General features: G+C 37.8%; 2 protein-coding genes and 1 pseudogene across 6 annotated transcripts; all 3 read right to left on the reverse strand.

Moving 5' to 3' along the window:
- Window positions 1-1,991: 1,991 nt before the first annotated feature.
- On the reverse strand, window positions 1,992-13,127 carry LOC131792455 (fibroblast growth factor receptor 4). Of its 2 annotated transcripts, none has more exons than XM_066171090.1 (16): window positions 12,865-13,127; window positions 10,981-11,060; window positions 10,195-10,312; window positions 9,413-9,751; window positions 8,857-9,132; window positions 7,742-8,068; window positions 7,168-7,316; window positions 6,473-6,791; window positions 5,837-5,947; window positions 5,163-5,350; window positions 4,617-4,739; window positions 4,060-4,127; window positions 3,930-3,970; window positions 3,150-3,249; window positions 2,640-2,739; window positions 1,992-2,216 (listed from the first exon to the last, which is right to left on the reverse strand). In XM_066171090.1, exons 2-16 carry the CDS (start codon window positions 10,996-10,998, stop codon window positions 2,160-2,162), a joined length of 2,334 nt encoding a protein of 777 aa, XP_066027187.1. In that variant the 5' UTR covers window positions 10,999-11,060; window positions 12,865-13,127; the 3' UTR covers window positions 1,992-2,159. The 2 variants fall into 2 exon arrangements, with proteins under 2 accessions (XP_066027187.1, XP_066027188.1); XM_066171091.1 differs by lacking the exon at window positions 12,865-13,127 and adding an exon at window positions 11,529-11,587.
- Window positions 13,128-14,112: 985 nt separating this feature from the next.
- LOC136282945 (leucine-rich repeats and immunoglobulin-like domains protein 2) lies at window positions 14,113-19,251 on the reverse strand. Of its 4 annotated transcripts, none has more exons than XM_066171092.1 (7): window positions 19,110-19,251; window positions 18,021-18,138; window positions 17,228-17,566; window positions 16,129-16,455; window positions 15,432-15,728; window positions 15,165-15,313; window positions 14,113-15,025 (listed from the first exon to the last, which is right to left on the reverse strand). In XM_066171092.1, the coding sequence occupies exons 2-7, from the start codon at window positions 18,112-18,114 to the stop codon at window positions 14,906-14,908; spliced, it is 1,326 nt and encodes a 441-aa protein (XP_066027189.1). In that variant the 5' UTR covers window positions 18,115-18,138; window positions 19,110-19,251; the 3' UTR covers window positions 14,113-14,905. The 4 variants fall into 4 exon arrangements, with proteins under 4 accessions (XP_066027189.1, XP_066027192.1, XP_066027190.1 ...); XM_066171095.1 differs by having other exon boundaries at window positions 17,228-17,619; window positions 19,110-19,127; XM_066171093.1 differs by lacking the exon at window positions 19,110-19,251 and adding an exon at window positions 18,905-19,034.
- Window positions 19,252-20,287: 1,036 nt separating this feature from the next.
- LOC131792456 (carbohydrate sulfotransferase 11-like) lies at window positions 20,288-21,256 on the reverse strand (annotated as a pseudogene).
- Between the last annotated feature and the right edge of the window lie 265 nt (window positions 21,257-21,521).

Raw genomic sequence — 21,521 nt, forward strand, 5'->3', positions numbered from 1 at the left:
ATCTCGACTGCCTGGTCGGGTTTAAAGTACTAGAAAAGGGTAATCGGGATATCTACAACAAACTAGTATGTCATGGAATCTACGCCTTTCATACGTTTGGGTGCGACAGCGGAAGTTAAAATTTCGAGTCAAGTTCCTGAATTCAGCCGTAAACAAACTTCAATAAGGTGGAAAAAAAGTGACAAAGCTGAGAAAAGTCCTACCTTACGCTCTTCTTCCATTGACTAAGCAGTATATACATTTTTCTACCCCCGAGTTTCATTTCATTTATGACGCAAGTGGCTGCTTAGATGAACTGGTGCTGTCAATCTATTGACACAGCCTCTAATCGGGCACGGAACCTTGATTATCCAACTGGTTTGCGTGATATTTAGTCTAGAGTTACCCGTATATCGAGCTAAGCTAAATGAACTTGAATGAGCAAATTAAAATGGATTCGAATAAATAAATAGCAAATGGTTAACTTTCAAAACATATACTTATTTTCATGTGGTTTCGCTACGTACTGGGATTGCGGAAAACGATGATATGTGACAGACATAACAAACTTCAGTATTGAGGAAATGGAAAATGTCGGCCAATACGATTATCCCATACCTGACACCATACTCGAAGCAAATAAGTTACAACTGTAAAATGACGAATTGATGAACATGATATATGGTATGTTTACAAACCTTTGTTTGGTTCTTCTGTTGCTACTTGCCGGCCCGCTTGCTCCGAAATTTCACTTTCATTTACCGGAAAAAAGCTAAAAAGAAGTTCCGGAAAAGGTCGAACATAGTATAATTTGGCAAATGGCGTGACAGCTTTAGCTCAGTTCTATGCTCTATACTCTCATAGAGCACGCCCTTTCAACCAATGACAGCGCGCTTTATATCCGAACTTTATTATTATTATCGTTGACAATTTTTTAGCAAAAAGACCTGCCGATAGGTTACCTCCCGTCGGTTTTGATGGAGATTAAGTATCGGGGATCAAGATAAAAATTACTGATTAATAACCGTCACCCTAACACTTATAACCTTGAGAATTTTCATTCCAGGACGAATACGACCTTTACACGCGCATGTATGAAGCTGACAAGGATCAACTTGTGCCACTGCAAGAGCGGTTCGCAATGTTAGAAAAACAATACGACGCCATTATCGAGGAGCGACGTGTCGCGGAATAGGAGAAAGCGAGAAAGATGGAAGAGGAGAGAAAGCAGAACCAAGCCGCTGAAGTTATACAAACTGTTTGGAGAAGTTACCAGTTCAGAAAACTCATGCGAGGAAAATCAAAGAAATCCACAAAGAAAGGCAAAGGTGGAAAGTGATTTGAACTAACTAACCTCTAAGAGCCCAGACCGTTATTTAATTTTTATTTAGATTTATTGTAGATTGTAATACACCTGGTCAAATTTCCAATAATGTAAAAAAGAGGCATTATTTTGCATCATCTATCACATCTACGCGTTTTTCTTTTTATGTAACGATGAGCTATGATCATCTTTTTGAAGATAATCTGTGTAAATTAATAAAAATTTCATAAGTCATACTTCTGATTCCCATATAAAAAAAATGTGTTCAAGAAAAGAAGATAATAAAGCGTTGAAATTGAATTTTAAATTGTTCATATTATTTTGTATGATAATGAGCAAAATTAGCAACTAAAATTAAAACAAGGATACACCGTTGTAATTACGAGTTTATCATCGCCAAGGGACGGTACCTCAAAGTACAAAACAGATCGATTTAATCAGTTCGGAGCCCCAAATTGATTAAATCTGTACTGGTTGACTGTTCTAAAGATCGCCGAATTTCATTGACTCACATCTACATTTTAAAGTATATGCATAGCCAACTATGCAACTTGGATTTTAATTAACCCAAAAATCACAAGGAAAAGTTATCATATAAGTGTTTACTCGAACAGCCAAACTGTCATTCTACACCACCCCCCACACACACCCCCCACACACACCCCCACGCACACCCCCACTACACGCTCCCACACACACACCCCCACTACACACCTCTCCCCATAATGGCAGGGTTAACAGGCGGCTTGTGCCTTAAGTCCATCTACGTTTAATAGGAGACAAAATCTTCGATCTTCGATTTTGCTCTTTCATGGCAACGTCTTCCACTTGTGTTGAACGTAAAGTAAACTCGTATTCAATTAGCTTCCTCTTTGTTTTGCTCTTCGAAGTAAGTGACATTGATGTATGTTCTCTGAAAAAGTAAAGAGAACAAAGACTTTCTGAAATGCATGATTTAAAAATTATTCCGACTGACCAGACTTGGTTTTTCCTCATCCTCGATACACAAGGCCTGGAATGAGAGGATAATGCCTTTCCCATGGTATCAAAGGAAGCTCCTACTGCCCAAATTGAATGTTAAAACACATTCTGTAGCTTAACTGTCGACAAAAATGGGAAGTCGACCGTAGGTTAACCAAAAATTTTGGAAGCAATACTTAACCATGTTAGTTTGCTTCATTCCTTCGAGGAACCTCAGACAAATGAGCTATCGTTATCATTTTGCTAATTATTGTATGTCCCCTCTCATTATTGGAAATGGAAACAAAACAGCGATGAAATTCAGAAAACGGGAAGAAAAACATCAATATCAACTAAGCTTTATGGGCCCACTCACAGTCTCTTGTTGTAAAAGTTCCTCCAACATCTCATAAAGCTGTTCAAATGATGGACGCTCGACAGGGTTCCTCTGCCAACAGCCTAACATGATGCTATAACTGAAATGTAACACAGAAAACACTGTATCAACCTAATGGCTTAAAGCTCAAAACGGTTCTTAATTTTTGTTGTACCAAACTTAGACCCCAAAAAATAAAAGCTTGCTTTTATAATCTACAGTTGCAACAGAAGTTTTCAGTAAAGTACGCTTGATCGTGTGGTTGCATTGAAATACTGAAATCAAGCATTTGCTGACAGTCAAATATGGTTATATGTGGTCTTCATAGAAATGATCAAAAATGGGGATTGTTATCTCCACTTCCGCAAATGAATGATAAAGACACTAAGGAGTTATTCAGAATAAAATTTTTGCGTGGATTAGTCACTTGAAGGGAAAAAAGATGATAGATGAAATAAAAGCACATTATGACTTATTACATTAAGACAAGATGCAGAATGAGAGACTTACAGCTCATCCGAACAATGCAGTGGTTTTGGTAATCTTGTTCCATCCTCCAGCAATTCGTAAAGCTCTAAAATGCCTTTGATACCCGTGTACGGTAGTTCCCCTAGAAATAGAAGGATCAAATGCAGTTGGATGGTAATACCCTCCATCTCATAAGATGAAAAAGGTCTATCAGTATAAGTTAGTACCCTTCAACTAAGGATTTATATGCAATTAAAACGTCAGCTAAAATCAGAAGAAGATACTCTCGTGCCTAGAAACGTCATGGCCAACCTTAAGTAAAACTACTAGGTAATAAAATCCTTTTTGATGTAACTTGGATGCTTGAAAATTTTATCACAGAATCTTGATAATTCTATTTCGATTTTTCCACACCATGTTCTGCCACTTGCATCACTGATCGATGGCATTAAACTAGGGTCCCAATCCCATACCTATTTTAGCCTAAAGGCAAGCCTTTGTTATCAGAACTTAAGCACGTGCGTTTCCTCGCCCTTGGGAAAGTTAAAGACCTTGAGAAACATAAATCGGCGAGAGGTCTACAAACTGTCTTGCACTGATGCCGTACCCCCGGTAAACCTCTCCCTAACTCGTCTCAAGTATTCTCGAGGAAGGAGAAAGGCGCGTCCTGCAGCGCACATAATGACGACCTGCTCGCAGGCTAAACTATTTTAGAAAATTGGGATTGAGGGAGAGCGGAGAGTGTCTAGTTTTTTTTCTTCCTGGTTACGATATCAATAATTTAATTTTAAACATAATTTTATCAATAGGGCTTTTACTTACCAAGAGTAACTATCTCCCAAAGGGTTACTCCAAATGACCACCTAGAAAGGAGTATAATATAATAGTAAAGCTCGGAAATTTTAAGTCTTTATCGTAATCCAATTTCAGCTTGGAAATACCGATAACTTACACGTCTCCCTTTATTGTACAAGTTCCCCTTAACGCCTCCATAGACATCCATAACCATGGAACTCGTCCCTAAGATAAAGTTTCGTAAGTTAGTTAACAAATGCTTACTTCTCGGAAGAAATTGTTTATGACATACAATTTTATTGATCGCGATAAGTGTTGTCGAGAGCACAGACTGGCGGTTTGGCTACCCTCAGAAAAATTCATTGTAATCTTATTGTGGCAAGTCTGCTTTGAGAGAACTGAGTCCCATCTCAGTTTCGTCGTAATGGTGATATCGAACGTTGTAGTACCGTAATCACTTGACTTTCCTTTTGACTGTTCAGAGAAGATTCATCAATGTAGTGAAGTCTCTCAGTGTGGTTCGTCGGTTATATTATGACTGTTGTGAAAAGGTGGGAACCAATAGATATTTTGTTAAGGATTGTGAGTTATGCTGGCAAACCAGCTCTCCACCCAAAGTGAGTTAATGCGTGAGTTTAAAATTCTGTAGAGTTCCACTCAGCTGTCGGAGTTCCAGTCATTAAGATCGTTCTGAGCAATAAGTAAAATATATACCTCTGTTGTCTTGATGTATTGCCCATCTGTGGATACGTCACGTGCCATTCCAAAATCAGCCACCTTGGCTACCAACCCTTTTCCAACAAGAACATTTCTGCACGCCAAGTCGCGATGAATGCACTGAATCACAGATAAACGAAATTAAGTACTACTTATCTAGTCATGCCATGCGGACCTATGTAAGTGTCATTATCTCTATAACCATCATCAGGAATCGTTTCTCCTCAATTCTAATCCGTCAATTGTGCGAAACCATTTTTTTCTGTTATTTCTGTTAACTTAGTTGGATTTTGTATTACTTTGTTTACATTTTTTGGCTTGTAATGTTCCGTTTATACCTTTTTTAATCTCGTTTCTCTTTCACTCGCATTTCTCTTGGGATTTTTTTTCCTTCGCACCACTCTATGTACGTACCATCTGCATTTCGCCGCTTACAGTCCGCAACTATTTAGTTTGCATTTCCCGACAAGATATCAAATAAAACTGTTACCAAAAGTATATCCAGCAAGAAAATGTGCCTCACTCACGAATCCATGAACAAACCTGTTTACTTTCCAAGTGGCTCATGCCACTAGCGACGTCTGAAGCAATCCTCAATAATTCTCTCTCTGTCAGCCTTGACCATATGTTAACATAAGTTGGATCAACTTGTTGATTATGGACGCGACTGCTTCGAAGTAATTTATCAAGACTTCCACCAGAGACAAATTCAATGACGATGCAAAGAGGCTCTGGAGGTGAAAAAGAAACGTTGAAAACTTACAGTGCTTCTGAAACATCACACTGCACTGCTGACTCCAGAAAACTTCATTGGATTTGTTGTGATGGCCCAAAATGATCCCTTCATCAATGAACGCAAATCAATTAATAAATCGATACATCATTTTTTACATTACCATGGAAAAACTAGTCTCTTGGAAATATCTTTCATTTAAAGATATGTGTGCCGGTGAATCAAAAACGAATTAATTAAGTTTAATTTGGATTCAGTGAATTTGAAATCGGTTTATCGAAATTCATCTTACTGCATAGTTTTTAAAACCTCTGGGCTAGAGATGAAGACTTTCCCTAAATCATCGAAATAAGACGAAGGCTCTGCACCCACAGTACAATTTGTTTTTTGTTAAATCTTATTTCCATCTCCGCTACACAAATTTTCATTGACACAACTTGCCCTCCAACGTTCGCCGTAACTTTTTGAATCGCCGATCCCTTACCTTCAAAGGTGCAAGCTCCGACCAAACTGACAATATTCGGATGGCGACCAACTTGGATGAGTGTCTCCAGTTCTTTGATTAGCGCCATTCGCTGCTGTCTGTCTTTGTTATCTGTCAAAGAAGACGTGGTATGAAAACTAACTTTATGATATTATGGCCAAATACTTGGTTCCCTTCTGCTCTAAGAGTTTTTTTCCACCAAAAGGTATGTATGACGTTCTTATCACTTAGGGCTTGGACGTTAAGTTTAAGTTGGCACGCCGCAAAACACAAATCTTGAAAAATGTCCCCAATTTGTTAGGTTTCAATTCTGTCATTTGCTGTCCAGTTTGATATCGTGTCCTTTGTCATCACTAACATTATTAACACAATTTAAGGTTGATTGTTGTCAACATGTCTGCTGCGCTTCATTTTCCGACCTTTACTGTAAATTACTTTAATTTCATGTAGCATGCGCTTTGTAAGTTCATAAAATATTTAATTATTATTATTACTCGTATAGGCTATCATGCTTAACGATAATACTAATCCTAGGCTGGAAATTTAAGGACAGGTGAGATTTATCTTCCGTAAACACCCTCTGAAAGATATATCTTCGATCATTTTAATCTCAAATACATGGATTAATTTTTCAACCTTTAAGAATTTTCACCGCCACTGGAAGTTCATTTCCATCAGTTCTTAGGTAAACTCCTTTCTTAACCTCTCCAAACTCTCCTTTGCCAAGTTTCTCCTCTGAAATAGTCAATCTATCCCGGGGGATCTCCCAGTTTCTGTCAACTGCCATTAATTGCAAATAAATTTCGTTTCCAACCACTTCGTTTTCGTCAAAAGTAGATGGATCCATGTGTTGACCATCATCGGTTAATGCAGACTGGCTGTTTCGTAACTGATTTATCGTATCGTTTGTGCTCGTGATTTTTATCTCAAAAGCCTCTTGTGTCCTTCTAAAAACCTAAATTTGACAAATGACAAGGATTACATCACACCAGTATGCTTTTAAAAGACCTTAATGTGTACACCAAAGGGCGGATTTTTTTATCGTGCCCATCTCTGTTGACCTCATTAAAACCGAAACTAAATTAATAACAAATTTCACAACAAAGGTAAATCGAAAGAAGGCTATTAGAGAGCAAAATAAATGTGTGCAAACTCAATGCGAGAAAATAAAGCTGAACAAGTCCAGATTGTCTACTCAGTTTTGCATTTCATTGAAAATTTGGTGCGAATCAATGGCAGGACCAGCTCTTAGTGAGGAAAAACCTGTGTAGTCTCGGGATAATTATTGGGTAAACAGGAAAAGGCGATGATTTAGCGATTTAAATACCTACTTTCTTGTCTAGTAGGTAGATTGATCTCTTTTCCATACTCCTCTTGATAACGAACAGAATTATGATGAAAATAAGAACTGAAGCCCCGGTTATTGCAGTGGACCAAATGATTGCGGACCAAGTTTCTTTGGTGACTGTTCCGTTATCAGCTGAAATTGCGAGATTTAGCAAAAATTGTTCAATTGTATAAAAAATACTATGCTAGATATAAAGCACAAGTAAAGCACACGGTTAATTAAAAGGGTGGTGATTTTTCTTTCAAAAAAAAAATGCCCCTAGTCACTGAAGTAGCCCTTAGATAAAAAAACTGAAAACAAGGATGTTCAAGATGTCTCCTATGAATAAATAAAATCCAAACTCTAGGTTTTAGATCGCATTGATTTTGGTATGTCCATGTCGCTTAATTAGCGTCACGGCTTTTGCAAAAAAAAAAGTACTCTAACTTAATTCAAGCCGATATTCCAACCTAAGCTTTCGAAGAAGTTTTGGAAAACATTCTTTGTACCTAAAACAAAGGAAATTTGATCTTTTCGTAACTTTCCGCTATGGTCCGATATCAGAGCTGTAAGCCTACCCTTCATAGGTGAACGTTCCTCCTCGCGTTTTGCGATCATCAGTGTGGCTTCCTGGGAAGATATGTTTCCCAACGAGTTTTTAGCAACGCAACGATATCTTAAGTGCTTTTCTGTCCCCTCCTTGATTACAACAGTGAGGATGGAGATGTTTTGACTCCGAATCACTGCATCATCATCAACTTTGGAGTTGTTTTTTAACCAACTGATGACGGGAAGTGGGGAGCCATTTGCTGCACACGAGAGATTAACAGTCACAGTGGTGGCATCATCGTCAAGATACACAGTTGTGTCTTGGGGATGAATGGAGAACACTGGCTTCCACACCACTAAAAGTAACAACAACGGTTACACAAACATTGTACTGAATAGTCCAGACACCCGGGGATCACATTTTTTTAGTTGACAGGAAGGGGGATCAGTTGCCACCAAAAGAGTTTGAGAGGGGTGACTATAGAGAATTCACCTCGAGCCACCTGCCAATGAGGAGGAGGGAGGAACATAAGAATATTTTTACCTTAACTTTAGAAATTCATGTGCGCTCGTTGGCCGAGAGCTATTATCAATTTAACAAATAGATTCCAAGTTGCCGTGCGTCTGTTCAGTGATAGATCACGGATGACGCCAAAATGTGGTAAGAACAAAAAAGTGGCACACGAGGCGCAGCCGAGTGTGTCACTGATGTTCTTACCACATTTTGATGTCCCCTGTGAATAAGGTAAATTTTATTATGACACAACTAAAATTCTCCCCCTCCCCTTTAGGCAATAGCTTATGACCAGTCCCTTAAGCTCGAGATTTTAACATACACACTCTCGGCAACCGTTACATGTGGTCTTTCAGAAGCATTACCACTATATCATGGTTTTAAGAACCACCGTAAGCTACTGGAAAAAAAATGTTCCCAAGCATTCGACGGTCCACAGAATCCATCAGGGACTCCATCTTGTAATTGTCCCACTTTACAAAGATATGAAGATAGTCAGCAAACGCAAAATTATATTCATAAGTACACGTGTAGTTATGTCCTGCATACAGGATATGATCATTATCTTTAAAAACATCTCATTATTTGAACATTATTATGGTCTTTCAAAAAAGTGAAATGTTTCAATACCTGTTAGATTTACAGGAGCTGATCTGCTCTGCCCCTCGGTGCTGTTTGCGTCGCACCAATACCGTCCTTGGTCATGAGGGTGTACAGATTCGAAATTCAATACTGAAAAACTTTTTAACCCTATCACAGAAGAACTGGAAAGGCTATTACCGTCTTTGAACCAGGTGATGGAGGGAAGGGGAACACCTGATGCATTACAGCTGAGTTTGGCTTTACTCGATTTTAGAAAGACGACTTCACGAGGCTGGTGATGAGTAAACAGCGGAGGTGATGGCTCTATGATTAAACAAGAAAAACAAAATTCAAAAATTTAAAATTAAAGAAAACAAGTCGAATTACACACTTTCCTTCAAGACCGATATGATATGAAATTGTTATCAGCGGTTTTCAATTTTCCCGTCAATTCAAATTGATGCATTTTCGTGGTTTTTTAGTGAAAATTATACAATATAAGTTTTACCCGACATGAAATGTCATGTAGATACCAAACTAAATGTGAACTACTTCATTATTTTGTTATAATGTATAACAAGAAACAAATAATACGAAATGTTACCTTTAAACATCAACGCCATCGTTTTCATTGTGCAGCCATAACTATTTCTTGAGATGCAGGTATAATTCCCAGAGTTATCCTCGGTGGCGTTTTGAATAAAGTATTTGCACACTTTTGAACGTTCGTAATGTGAGTTACTATTGCCACCACCACAACTAAATTCTATCTTGTAGGCATCGTTGAAAAAATACTGCATCCAGTAGGGTAAGTAATATTTATCACTCGATTGAGTTGGATGATTGCTTGTACAAACGACTGTTATATTGTAGCCCGTTGGAAGAACGTGCTTATTCGGGAATTCCAAGTTGTTCATTTCCACAGTTGGCCTGTCTGAGGTTGCTAAAATAAAAGTAGGTAAAACAAGAATTTCAAGACTCCATGCCAAGATAAACCTACCAGAAATAAAAGAACACGGAATAAGACTATTATGGTCTGCAATTGTGTGAATGACCCAGTACCACACTTTTAATGGTCAGATGGACAATAAACGGAATATAAATATGTGGTTACGGTCAATGGTTACTCTTCTAGTCCTTGGAAATATCCAGCCATAAAGTCAGGAATTACTGGTACTAAGATTTCTTTGATTTCTTTCTATTACCGTTTGCTAACCTAGGCATGAATCATTAAAATTTCAAATGATGTTGCTTCCAGGTTGACTGCTGCAGTATCATATCGAGCCATGGCTGGACCTGATCAAAACGAGGAGATTTCAAAGATCTTTGAAGTAAACTCAGAGCGGTTGAAAAAATTGACGGGTACTTTAAACTGTAGGAACTTACGTTTGGTCGCTTCTTCAGCTGAATAACATCGGTTTCCCAAAGCCCCAAGTTGTTTTTCGAGTAAGAATAAAACTACACAGATAACCAATGGCATTTTACAGCTGAGTTTGGTCAAATCCTGAAAACCACAAACTACGGATGTGAGATACAGTTCATTCTGTATGAAGTTGTGCAAAGACAGAAGCACGAAAGTTGTACCGATTGTGGTCGACGACAAGTTAAAAGTAGTGTACAAGTTGGGGTATTACTAAGCATATTTTCTGTATCTTGCCTCTTTGCAACCGAGATACCTTGCCTCTATAAAAAGCGAAGTGAATTTTTTAACCCATAACTTATGTTTAGAAACTCGTATCGCATTTCAGACCCATCACTGAGGCAGGAAGTAGTGGATAGGAAATGAGCTGTTAAGTGTCAGTCTAATTTTTTTGTGAAAAGCCTAGAAGCAATGAATTCTTGACGTTGCACTTAATACGGGTACACCTGTCAAGATCATTTCCCTAAAAGCAAATGAAGTATTTATTGATACGAGTTTTGCAAAACAACCGAGGGAATCTAACCAGGTTTGAGAGAGATTGAGAAAGAGAGTGAGGACAGGGGTCCATCAATTTACTGTTTCATGTAGATTAAAAGCTGAGCTTCGTAAGTTACTAAGGCAAAGGTGGTCAGTTAAATATGCAAAAGAAAACGAAAACAAGTGGATCAAATTAATATGGTCCCCACGATAGCCTTCACTCGTTGCTAATCCGTTGCAGTTGGTCGCATCACAATGAATACGATTTGACTTACCATTTGACGCATTGGCATCTTAAAGCTTTGTTGTCTTTGTATGCTTTAGTCAGATTTCCACAAGTATCTGCGTCTTCACGCTGTGGAAAGAGAATACAAAACGGTTTTTTCCCCCAGCCACATCAAACTCTTTAGTGTATCTGTTTGTTTTGGAGTGGCAATTTTGGCAAGGTATCTTGCGCATAATTGCTGTGGCTACCTTTGTGGTTAACCTACACTTTCAGTATCTGTGATGTCTTTCTTTCCTATGATCAATGAGTCAGATTGACGATTGAAAGTTTTGAAAGACATGCGACAAACATTTTGGAGGACCCAATTTGATTGATGAGCGAAAAGGAAGACAATAACGTTGTTGTCTTAAACAGAATGGACAGATATATTGAGTTATTTGCCCTTAGATCAAATTAAATTTACTCGGCAGAATACTAGTGAAAATTATACAATATAATATATTTTTAATAGATTCTAGGATCCAATAATTTAAGTTTATTGACATCAACAATTGAAAAAAGAAAAAAAGGATCATTAACAAAAAAATTATTCATTACCTTTAAGTTTTGAATGTGCTTCTTGACATTGGCAAAATTGCGAAAATATACACATCACTTTAGAGATTTCCAAGGACAAAAGACCATAACTACACATGCAAATCAACTTGTATTTGTGCTACTCCATGATGTTATTTGTTTTTCAGCCAACCACCTGTCTAACACTCTCAGAATTCAATTTGAAGCGAAACAAGTTACAGACCCATCAAGGAACTTTAAATGTTTATGTTTTCTTTCTACAGTACAATAGTTCGTAACGACGCGTAAAGAAAAACGGGTACAGAAGTTTTAAGCTGAAAATAACTAAGACGTGTGTTAGAAGGAAAAAGTCCTTTATTTCAGAGCTAACCAAGAAAATAATATGCTAGTGCTTAATAGCCAAATCTCCACTTAAAAAAAGTAAGCGTATAAAGCAAATTCAATACAAAATTGTCGCAAAGGTCCTCGCAACTATTACCATTGGAGAGGTACCGAAATTACATTTAAAAGGTATTTGTCCGGACATGATTTTAGAAGCCGTCCAAGCGAATATTACACCGTAATAATAAAATTTTATTTATTCAGATCATATTTGTTTTATTGCAAGTCCGGTAATCCGCTGATATCTGTCCTATTATTTCCCTTTATTTCCTCGAAGATTTTCATTACCGCAGAGGTAAACATGTGAGGCTTTTTGCCAACTGAAATTTACCGATCTTGAAATATCATTGGACTTATTTCATTCCGTTAGAAGAAAAAAAAGTTGTTCTGCCAATGCTTTCCAGAATTACAGTTAACGGCTCTCTTTCACCTTTCATAAGTAAACATGACGTGTAATCGATAAATCTTGAAAGTGGTTCACGTGCGTCACGCTTCACTACGTGCCAACGAGTTCCGGTTCAGTTGCATGTCGGCCATTATCCTTGGCTAACTCACCCATTTAATTTTACTATGTAATCGATAAAAACAACACTTTGCTTTCCATAGGAGAATAACTATAGCTCACAATTGTAAAGAATATTCCAGGGAATAAAAATTCACGATTCTATATAGACTAAGAAGTATATCAACTGTTGTAGCGTGTCGGAAAACATAGGGTTATGTATTTGTTGAACGTCATCTTACGATGATAACCCTTTTCTAAATGCCTAATAATCTCGAATGCCTGGTCGGGTTTAAAGTACTAGAAAAGGGTAATCGGGATATCTACAACAAACTAGTATGTCATGAAATCTTCGCCCTTCATACGTTTGGGTGCGACAGCGGAAGCTAAAATTTCGAGTCAAGTTCATGAATTCAACCGTAAACAAACTTCAATAAGGTGGAAAAAAAGTGACAAAGCTGAGAAAAGTCCTACCTTACGCTCTTCTTCCATTGACCAAGCAGTATATACATTTTTCTACCACGAGTTTCATTTCATTTATGACGCAAATGGCTGCTGAGATGAACTGGTGCTGTCAATCTATTGACACAGCCTCTAATCGGGCACGGATCCTTGATTATGCAACTGGTTTGCGTGATGTTTAGTGTAGAGTTACCTATATCGAGCTAAGCTAAATAAACTTGAATGAGCAAATTATAATGGATTCGAATAAAAGACCAACATCGATAATTTCATATGAAAATAGAAAATAGTTAACTTTCAAAACATATGCTTATTTACATCCGGTTTAGCTACGTAAAGAAATACACGGGGATTGCGGAAAACGATGATATGTGATAGACATAACAAACTTCAGTATTTAGGAAATGGAAAATGTCGGCCAATACGAGAAGAAGTCTAGTGTTAGATATTCTTTGCAGACAAGCTACGCTCGCTGGTTTTTCCTTGTCAAAAACATAAATAAAGTGGAAGTAGAAACCAACTATGGAACTAAATGATAATCGCAGTGACCTCATCTCAACTATAAAACGACCGGAAATACAACTAACCAATTTGGAATGTTTTTGTAAGAAATAAAAAGTATTAATTTTAAAATATGGCCGCGTCATATTGGGCTTACAAGCTGCATTACGAGTCCATTACGGGCTAATAAAACTGGCTGGCGTAAAAGCGAAATGTTTTAAAGGGAAGAGCGCCACAGCTTGTGCTCTTCAAATAACTTAATAAAATATCAATCCTCTTCATCCCTTGAAGAAACCATGACGACTCGATTAACGTGATATATGTCTCTTTCAGTTGAATTTCAAGTTTTATCAGCCTACATCACGATTAAGACGGACGCTAGTGCAATAACAATTTCCCCCTTCCCCATTTAACTTTTAAGTTCCTGTTTTCAACTGACCATTCCATTTAGCCAGCCTGGCTGAGCCACCCGTTGGGATACATTAAAGATTCTAAAAATGGATCACAAAAGTTGCATGACTCAAGATAGACAGAGTTCAACAAAACCTAACCATAGTTATAATTATCTTTTTATTTTATCATTCCAGCCAGACTGTTGGTCTCCTGTCAATTGTTTAGGATATCATAACTTTTAAAAACTCAAAGCAACAGAAAGGTTTTCATAACAAAATCCAGGAACAAAACTCTGTGACTTGTTATAAGGGAATTGAACCTAAGTATAACATGCATTGAGATTTAAAGTCAATCACCAACCACAACTCTCTTCTATAACTGATTTTATTTACCATTTGCTTGCTTGAGGTAGCTGATTGATACAAATAGAATATTATGCAAAACATGAGGAAAGAACATGGATAAAGGCAAAACAAAAACAGCTAAACGAACGAGTAACAAAAAAGGGTATAATATCATACAGCGAACAATTAATAAGGTGGCGAAGACATTTGTTTGTTACAATGACGAAAATGTAGAAAAACCACGATAGGGCCTCACGATGCAGACTGCAGCGGGGAGGTGGCGAAAGAAGAGATTTAGTGAACAGAACAATAGCTCAGTGCCTGTACTTAAAACCTCTTTCCTTTTCCTGACAGCTCTATGCTAAATAAAAACCTGAAATCGCCCTATTTTTAGGGCAGTCTAAGAAAAGAATGCCGACGACGTATTATTCATTAAGAACTCTAGGCCGCATCCCAATTAATGCTGAATGGAAGGTTTGGCGTCTTTAGAGACGTTAAACTGGTAAACACATCGATCTACTCTTAATAGAAAATCATTTTCTAAGTGATGTTTTCCCTGGCCTTATGTCGGGAGATCGTAAATTCCCTAAATTGGGGAAATTTCACCAATAAACAATTTTTGAAGGACAATCCACTTTTTGATGATTCTGAGCTGCTTAAAAGTTTTTTTACAAGTTATAGGCATTGTCCCTTTTCCTAAAGAATTGTCTGCTAAATAAGTAATAAAAACATGAAGGCATCGTGGAGGCGAATCGAAGTACTTCAATTCCACTTTTGTTAGATACAAACTATGTGACGGTGCAAAGGATAAAATTTCACAGATTTGTAAATGCCAAGTTTGTCATCTGATATCGCGGGGCTTTACTGTCTCCTCTTTGTTGACTTATCATATCGTCTTGAGTGTGAAGATGTGGAAATTGGTTATCTTCTCTCATCTGGAAGACCAATATAAACAGATATCACCGTTTTAGACTGCACTGTAGTGTATATCTAATAAATCAGTCTCTGTAAATAAGTTTTTCACAAAAAGAAAAAAACAACAACAACAGGAAAGTAACATTTGTACCATCTTACCTTTTTCGCGATGTTGAATTTAGCATTTTTATTTCTGACGTGAACAAAAAATATTGAAATGACAATAAGAAGTAGTACAAAAGCTCCTGTAGCAACTGGGACCCACACAGCTTTGGAAATGCACAATGTGGAACGAGAGGATTCTTTATCTAAAATGGAAAAAAATAAAGTTAAGAGTGCGATGTCACTATAATGCAGGATTACCTAGTTCATGACGGCCTTAGGTACACAAAAAGTTACAACGATTCAGCCTCTTTTCATCCTTACCTGTTATTACGAGTACTGCCTCCCGCGAGATTGCAGTTCCCGCGAATCTTGTTGCTTCGCATGAATAACGACCAACATGTCTTTCACTCACGGGGTAGATCTTGAGCACAGAGGTGGCACTTTGTTCTCCTGAGTAGTAATCAGTGTTACCGTCCACATTTGCTGAACCATCCTTTAACCACACGATTTGTGAGACAGGACTACTCTCGATGGCACACACGAAATCAACGTGGTCTCCTGCAATAGCCTTGATGCTTCTGGGTTGGAGGTAGAAAGGGCTTTCCCCCTCCACAATACCTAGTTTCAAAAATTAAGACCTTAGCCTATGTTAGGGTTGATGCAACTGTAGAAAAGAAACAAGGCGAAATCACAAAGGAATAACAGACAAAGATAACTGCGAAATTATTCCAGCAGTATATTAGTCGTTTAGCGAGTGTCCACTACTAATAAATAATATCCAAACTCGAGGCTTTGGATCGCATTGATTTTGGCATATTCGTGTGGCTTAATTCGCATTATGGCCTTTGCAAAAAAAAAAAATAGATTCTAACTTAATTCTAGCCGATTTTCCAGCCTAAGCTTTAAGGAAATATTTGGAAAACATTCTCTATAACTAAAACAGAGGAGGTTTGATCTTTTCTAATTACTTTCCGCTATGGACCGTTATCTTATTTGTGAATCAGAGCTGTAAGCTCACCCTCCATTGGTAAACGTTCCTCATCGCGTTTTGCGATCATCAGTGTGGCTTCCTGGGAAGATGTGTTTCCCAACGAGTTTTTAGCAACGCAACGATATCTAAAGTGCTTTTCTGTCCCCTCCCTGATTTCAACAGTGAGGATGGAGATGTTTTGACTTCGAATCACTGCATCATCATCAACTTTGGAGTTGTTTTTTAACCAACTGATCACTGGAAGTGGGGAGCCATTTGCTGCACACGAGAGATTAACCGTCACGGTGGTGGCATCATCGTCAAGATATACAGTTGTGTCTCGGGGATGAATGTAGAACGCTGGCTTCCACATCACTAAAAGTAACATCAACGGTTACACAAACATTGTACTGAACGGTCTAGACAACCAGAGGATCAAGTTCTTTTAGGTGGCATGAAGGGGGATCATTTGCCACCGACAGAGTTTAATGGGGGTGACTATAGAAAGTTGACTTCAACTGCCAGTGAGATGGATGGGGAGTGGGGGTGGGGGAGGGGGGGACATAAGAATACTTTAACCACAACCGTAGAAATTCTCGCACGCTCATTGGTCAAGATCCATTTTCAATAATAATTGCAAAAACTACGGCAAAGTTTTGAGATATAGACAGAAACAAACTTCGAATATTTTACGATCGGTATACTTCGAGAAATTGTTTGGAGAAGAAGTTATCGAGATAGAAGAAAAAGTGGAGGTAAGTCCTCAGAAATAGAAATCCGGTGTGACCAGGTGATGGAGGGAAGGGGAACACCTGATGCATTACAGCTGAGTTTGGCTTTACTAGATTTTAGAAAGTCGACTTCACGAGGCTGGTGATGAGTAAAAAGCGGAGGTGATGGCTCTATGATGAAACAAAAAAAAAAAAAAGAAATTTAAAAATTTAAAATTAAAGAAAACAAGTCGAATTACACACTTTCCTTCAAGACCGATATGATATGAAATTGTTATCAGCGGTTTTTTTAGCGAAAAATTATACAATGTAAGTTTTACCCGACATGAAATGTCATGTAGATACCAAACTAAATGTGAACTACTTCATTATTTTGTTATAATGTATAACAAGAAACAACTAATACGAAATGTTACCTTTAAACATCAACGCCATAGTTTTCATTGTGCAGCCATAACTATTTGCTGAGATGCAGGTATAATTCCCAGAGTTATCCTCGGTGGCGTTTTGAATAAAGTATTTGCACACTTTTGAACGTTCGTAATGTGAGTCACTATTTCCACCACCACAACTAAATTCTCTCTTGTAGACATCGTTGAAAAAATACTGTATCCAGTAGGGTAAGTACAATTTATGATCCGATTTAGCTGGATGATTGCTTGTACAAACGACTGTTATATTATAGCCAGTTGGAAGAACGTGCTCATTCGGGAATTCCAAGTTGTTCATTTCCACAGTTGGCGTGACTGAGGTTGCTAAAATAAAAGCAGGTAAAACAAGAATTTCAAGACTCCATGCCAAGATAAACCTACCAAAAATAAAAGAAAACGGAATAAGACTGTTGTGGTCTGCAGTTGTGTGAATGACCCAGTACCACCCTTTTAATGGTCAGATGGACAATAAACGGAATATAAATATGTGGATAAGGCCAATGGTTACTCTTATAGTCCTTGGAAATATCCAGCCATAAAGTCAGGAATTACTGGGACTAAGATTTCTTTGATTTCTTTCTATTACCGTTTTAGCCAGGCAAAGTACTGACCTAGACATGAATCATTAGAATTTCAAAGCATGTTTCTTCCAAGTTGACTGCAGTATTATATCAAGCAGTAGCTGTATTCAATCGAAACGAGGAGAATTCAAAGAGATTTTAAGTAAGCTCAGAACGGTTGAAAAAATTGGCGGGTATTTTAGACTGTAGGTACTCACGCTTAGTCGCTTCTTCAGCTGATAAGCATCTGCTTCCCAAAGCCCCAAGTTGTTTTTCAAGTAAGAATAAAACTACACAGATAACCAATGGCATTTTACAGCTGATTAAGGTCAAATCCTGAAAGCCACAAAGATAACATTCGTTCGGTAATAAGTGGTTCACAGACATAAGCACGAAAGTAGTACCAATTGTGGTCGACAACGAGTTAAAAGTAGTGTACAAGTTGGGGTATTACTAAGCATATTTTCTATATCTTACTTCTTTGCAACCGAGATACCTCGCCTCTATAAAAAGCGAAGTGAAGTTTTGACTTATAGTAAACTTATATTGCAATTGAGAAACTCATATCGCAACAAACAATTCAACAAACAGATGAACTGCGAAATAAACATATAGAAGGAAATTAAATCACTTAATCCTAGCCTCGTCAGTCAGTAAATAGCCCCTGCACGGCTTGCTAGGGTCCCAGGTAAATGCTCCCTTTCGGTTTCAGCTGCGTTTTATCTCCCCTTGAAGAGCGTAAGAAGTTTTTTGTTTTCTAGCAAGATATTCTCAAAGATAGCATTTATCGATTCATGCACGGCATGGCCTGAGGGTATCATGCTCTTAATTTAAATGTCTAAAACTGAGAGCTTCTCTAATCCTTTGGATTTGAAGGAAGGAAACACAAAAGGCAAAAAACGTCATTTTCCATCGAAGAGAAGCAGCTATTCAGAGATAAATGTTAAGCAGACCACAACTGGCCACATGGCACATGCGGTTTTGGGTTGAGTTTGACTTCACTGTAAGTTCATATTAAACTTGTGTTTTGTGCCCTGGTGGGACATGGAATGTTCTAGCTCTTGAGAGTGACAAATTTCCAAGTACAAAATTTCTTACATACATTCCCAATATTCTTGTCTGTGAAGGCTTTACCGTCAAATTGTTTAAGGTTATTGTTCACTATTAAAAAAGCGAGTTCGTGAATGCCAGCACTATAATTGCTAAAACACAAATGGGCTGAAGTACAAGCCACTTTACTGCTCTCATCCCTTGTCGATCTGTTAAAGCTGTTAAGAGTGTAAATTGATGAGTTTTTTGTGGAATACCTTTCAGTTCTTTCACTCGTTTTACTGGCTTCCTGTGCCTCTCACTGCTTGTGAACAATGCCCTCCGTTAATTTTTCTTCGAGCATATGAAAATAATTTTGAACTGTCTATATTGTTATTTGAAAATTTAATCATTATTCAGTGTCAGCTATGCGGATTTCATTATTACTTCTAAAAAAAGGTCAAGACTTCCTGTGGCATGTAAAATTAGACTTTGGAATAGCCATAAATAACAGTTTCTAACCATCTAACATAAATTCAAGTAAGAGTATTGTGCATTGAATATGGAGATGTAAAGAATATTTTTTTATTTACGTCAACTGGATAGAATTATTCATACACTCATGTTTCATTGACGCAAATATCACGATTGACAACCCGCACAAACTTCCTGTGTCAACCTTGTTATTGAAGCTATAAAGCTTCCGGCCCTTCTTTTGTTCCCACAGGTCTAAAGACTAAAAGGGTGCATCCACGAAAGTATTTGTTTCCGCTGGGTTTTCAGCGAGGCCGTCACTCGTTTACCTCGTTACAGCAAGATTGTTGCAACAAAAATTTATATTATGCAGCAAAACTGTATGAATATCGTAAAATTTCCTCGCCTTTTTGTAGTGGTTAGTTTTATAACCAGAAGAAAAGATAATATTTATTCAGTTTACTCGTGAACCATGGTAAACCCATCGTGGTTCTCTTGAGAAGTGTAGATTCCTTCCATCATGGTCCCGACAAAAATACATCATAGTGGGACAAATTAACTGTAGCATAACAGGAAGTTCTAAAGAGTGCGTAGGGATGTATTTCAATGCTAAGATGAACAAGGATTGTCAATTATCGTGGAAACTAGTTTTGCATAGTCATCTGTTGCACATTAATTATTCACACTGGTTAACAGAGAGCCCTGGCCATGCTGACCCTTACATAATTTTATCTTCTGTCTCTGTTTTGCATAAAAAATGAAAAACGTTTCGGCCGAGTGAAATCCATGTGTTTCGAAATTGTTCGAAACTTTCGGAAACTCTCGGTCGAACCCAGGGCGCTCGCTCAAGGATTACATAGGAAGTTGGACTTCCAAAAGATTTTAGCATATTTTTCTGATCAATACGTTTACATTGCGGTGTGGCTTTATCCGAACTCAAATTTCCAATGTTGAACTAAGTATAATTTACTCTGTGGTACTCTCAAACACCGATATTCGAAGACTGATTTAGTAAATGCTTCACAGGACCAAAAAATTCATACCCGAAAAGTTCATAGTCGTCTCGATATAACTCTGCAAGCCTTTTTATGTCTTCATGGGGAACTTGGGTATAATAATGTTCCATATCACGTGAGCCTGTCGCGTTTTGTATTGGCGGGAAATTTACACGGTCGCCAATTCCCGCCATTTTTAACACAAGGGCGGCGTCTTCTGCCAAAGTCTCCAAATTACCTATGACATCGTAATCAAAGAGAGAAACACGGATGGCACTGATCTTTAAATTGCCGCCAGTGTAGGTTGCGTGGTATATCTTCGGATGAACTCAGGAAAACTTACATTGTTATCTTTATCAAATGCTGGCTTCCACGAAAACTCCTTCATATCCTGTCCATATCTGACAGAATCCTCAGAATGAAGGCTATTGACGATCATTTTTCAAATATTTTTACTAGAAAGGATCCGATGTAGTGGCTCCCGAACAAACATAAACTTGAAATAGTTCTTAAGTCGATGTGACTGTCCCTCCGCACTGTATTCGCCAAGGCGACGCCATAACCTTGGTTGGTGAACATATACTTTTTGTTTGAGTTCCTGAAGATCCACCAACACCCTTTTCCACGTTGAGGAAGCCACTTTCGGAATAGAACAGAAAATGATTTTATGTGCATCTTCCATTATCACAGATCTAAGTTCCTGGTCGGTTAGTCTCCTGTTGGATGGATGTTTGAGGCAGTAAAATTTTATTGATCATTTTCTTGCTTCCTGAGTGTCGTGAGGAGTTCGTGATATTGATTTCTACCCATCAAACGTTTCCTGCAATGGGATAAACTAACCTCCATTAATCTTGTCGATGGGCTCGCTTGTATATTATATTTTATTATAATATTATGAAATGGGTTCGTTCCTCTTGACCAGAGGGATCGACAAACTGTTTGGTACCACGCTCCATTTATTCAAGTTTCACTTTCCCTTGGCAACGCGAGTGTTGGAGAATTAATTCAGTTTCCCTTTATTCACTTATATGCATCAACATTTGAACTAAGAATTTATCTAAGAAGATTCATCATGGCCAGACTTATGTTTTAAGATTTTTTTTTTCTTATTTCAACAAAATTGAAAAAATATTCGTTACAAACTTAAGAAAAAGAAAAATACTGCAGAAATAACTCAATTAAAACAGTTAAAGTTGACAATGCAGATTTACACGTCCTGGG

This window comes from Pocillopora verrucosa, chromosome 8 (genome assembly GCF_036669915.1).
Source record: "Pocillopora verrucosa isolate sample1 chromosome 8, ASM3666991v2, whole genome shotgun sequence".
Classification (NCBI taxonomy): Eukaryota; Metazoa; Cnidaria; class Anthozoa; order Scleractinia; family Pocilloporidae; genus Pocillopora; species Pocillopora verrucosa.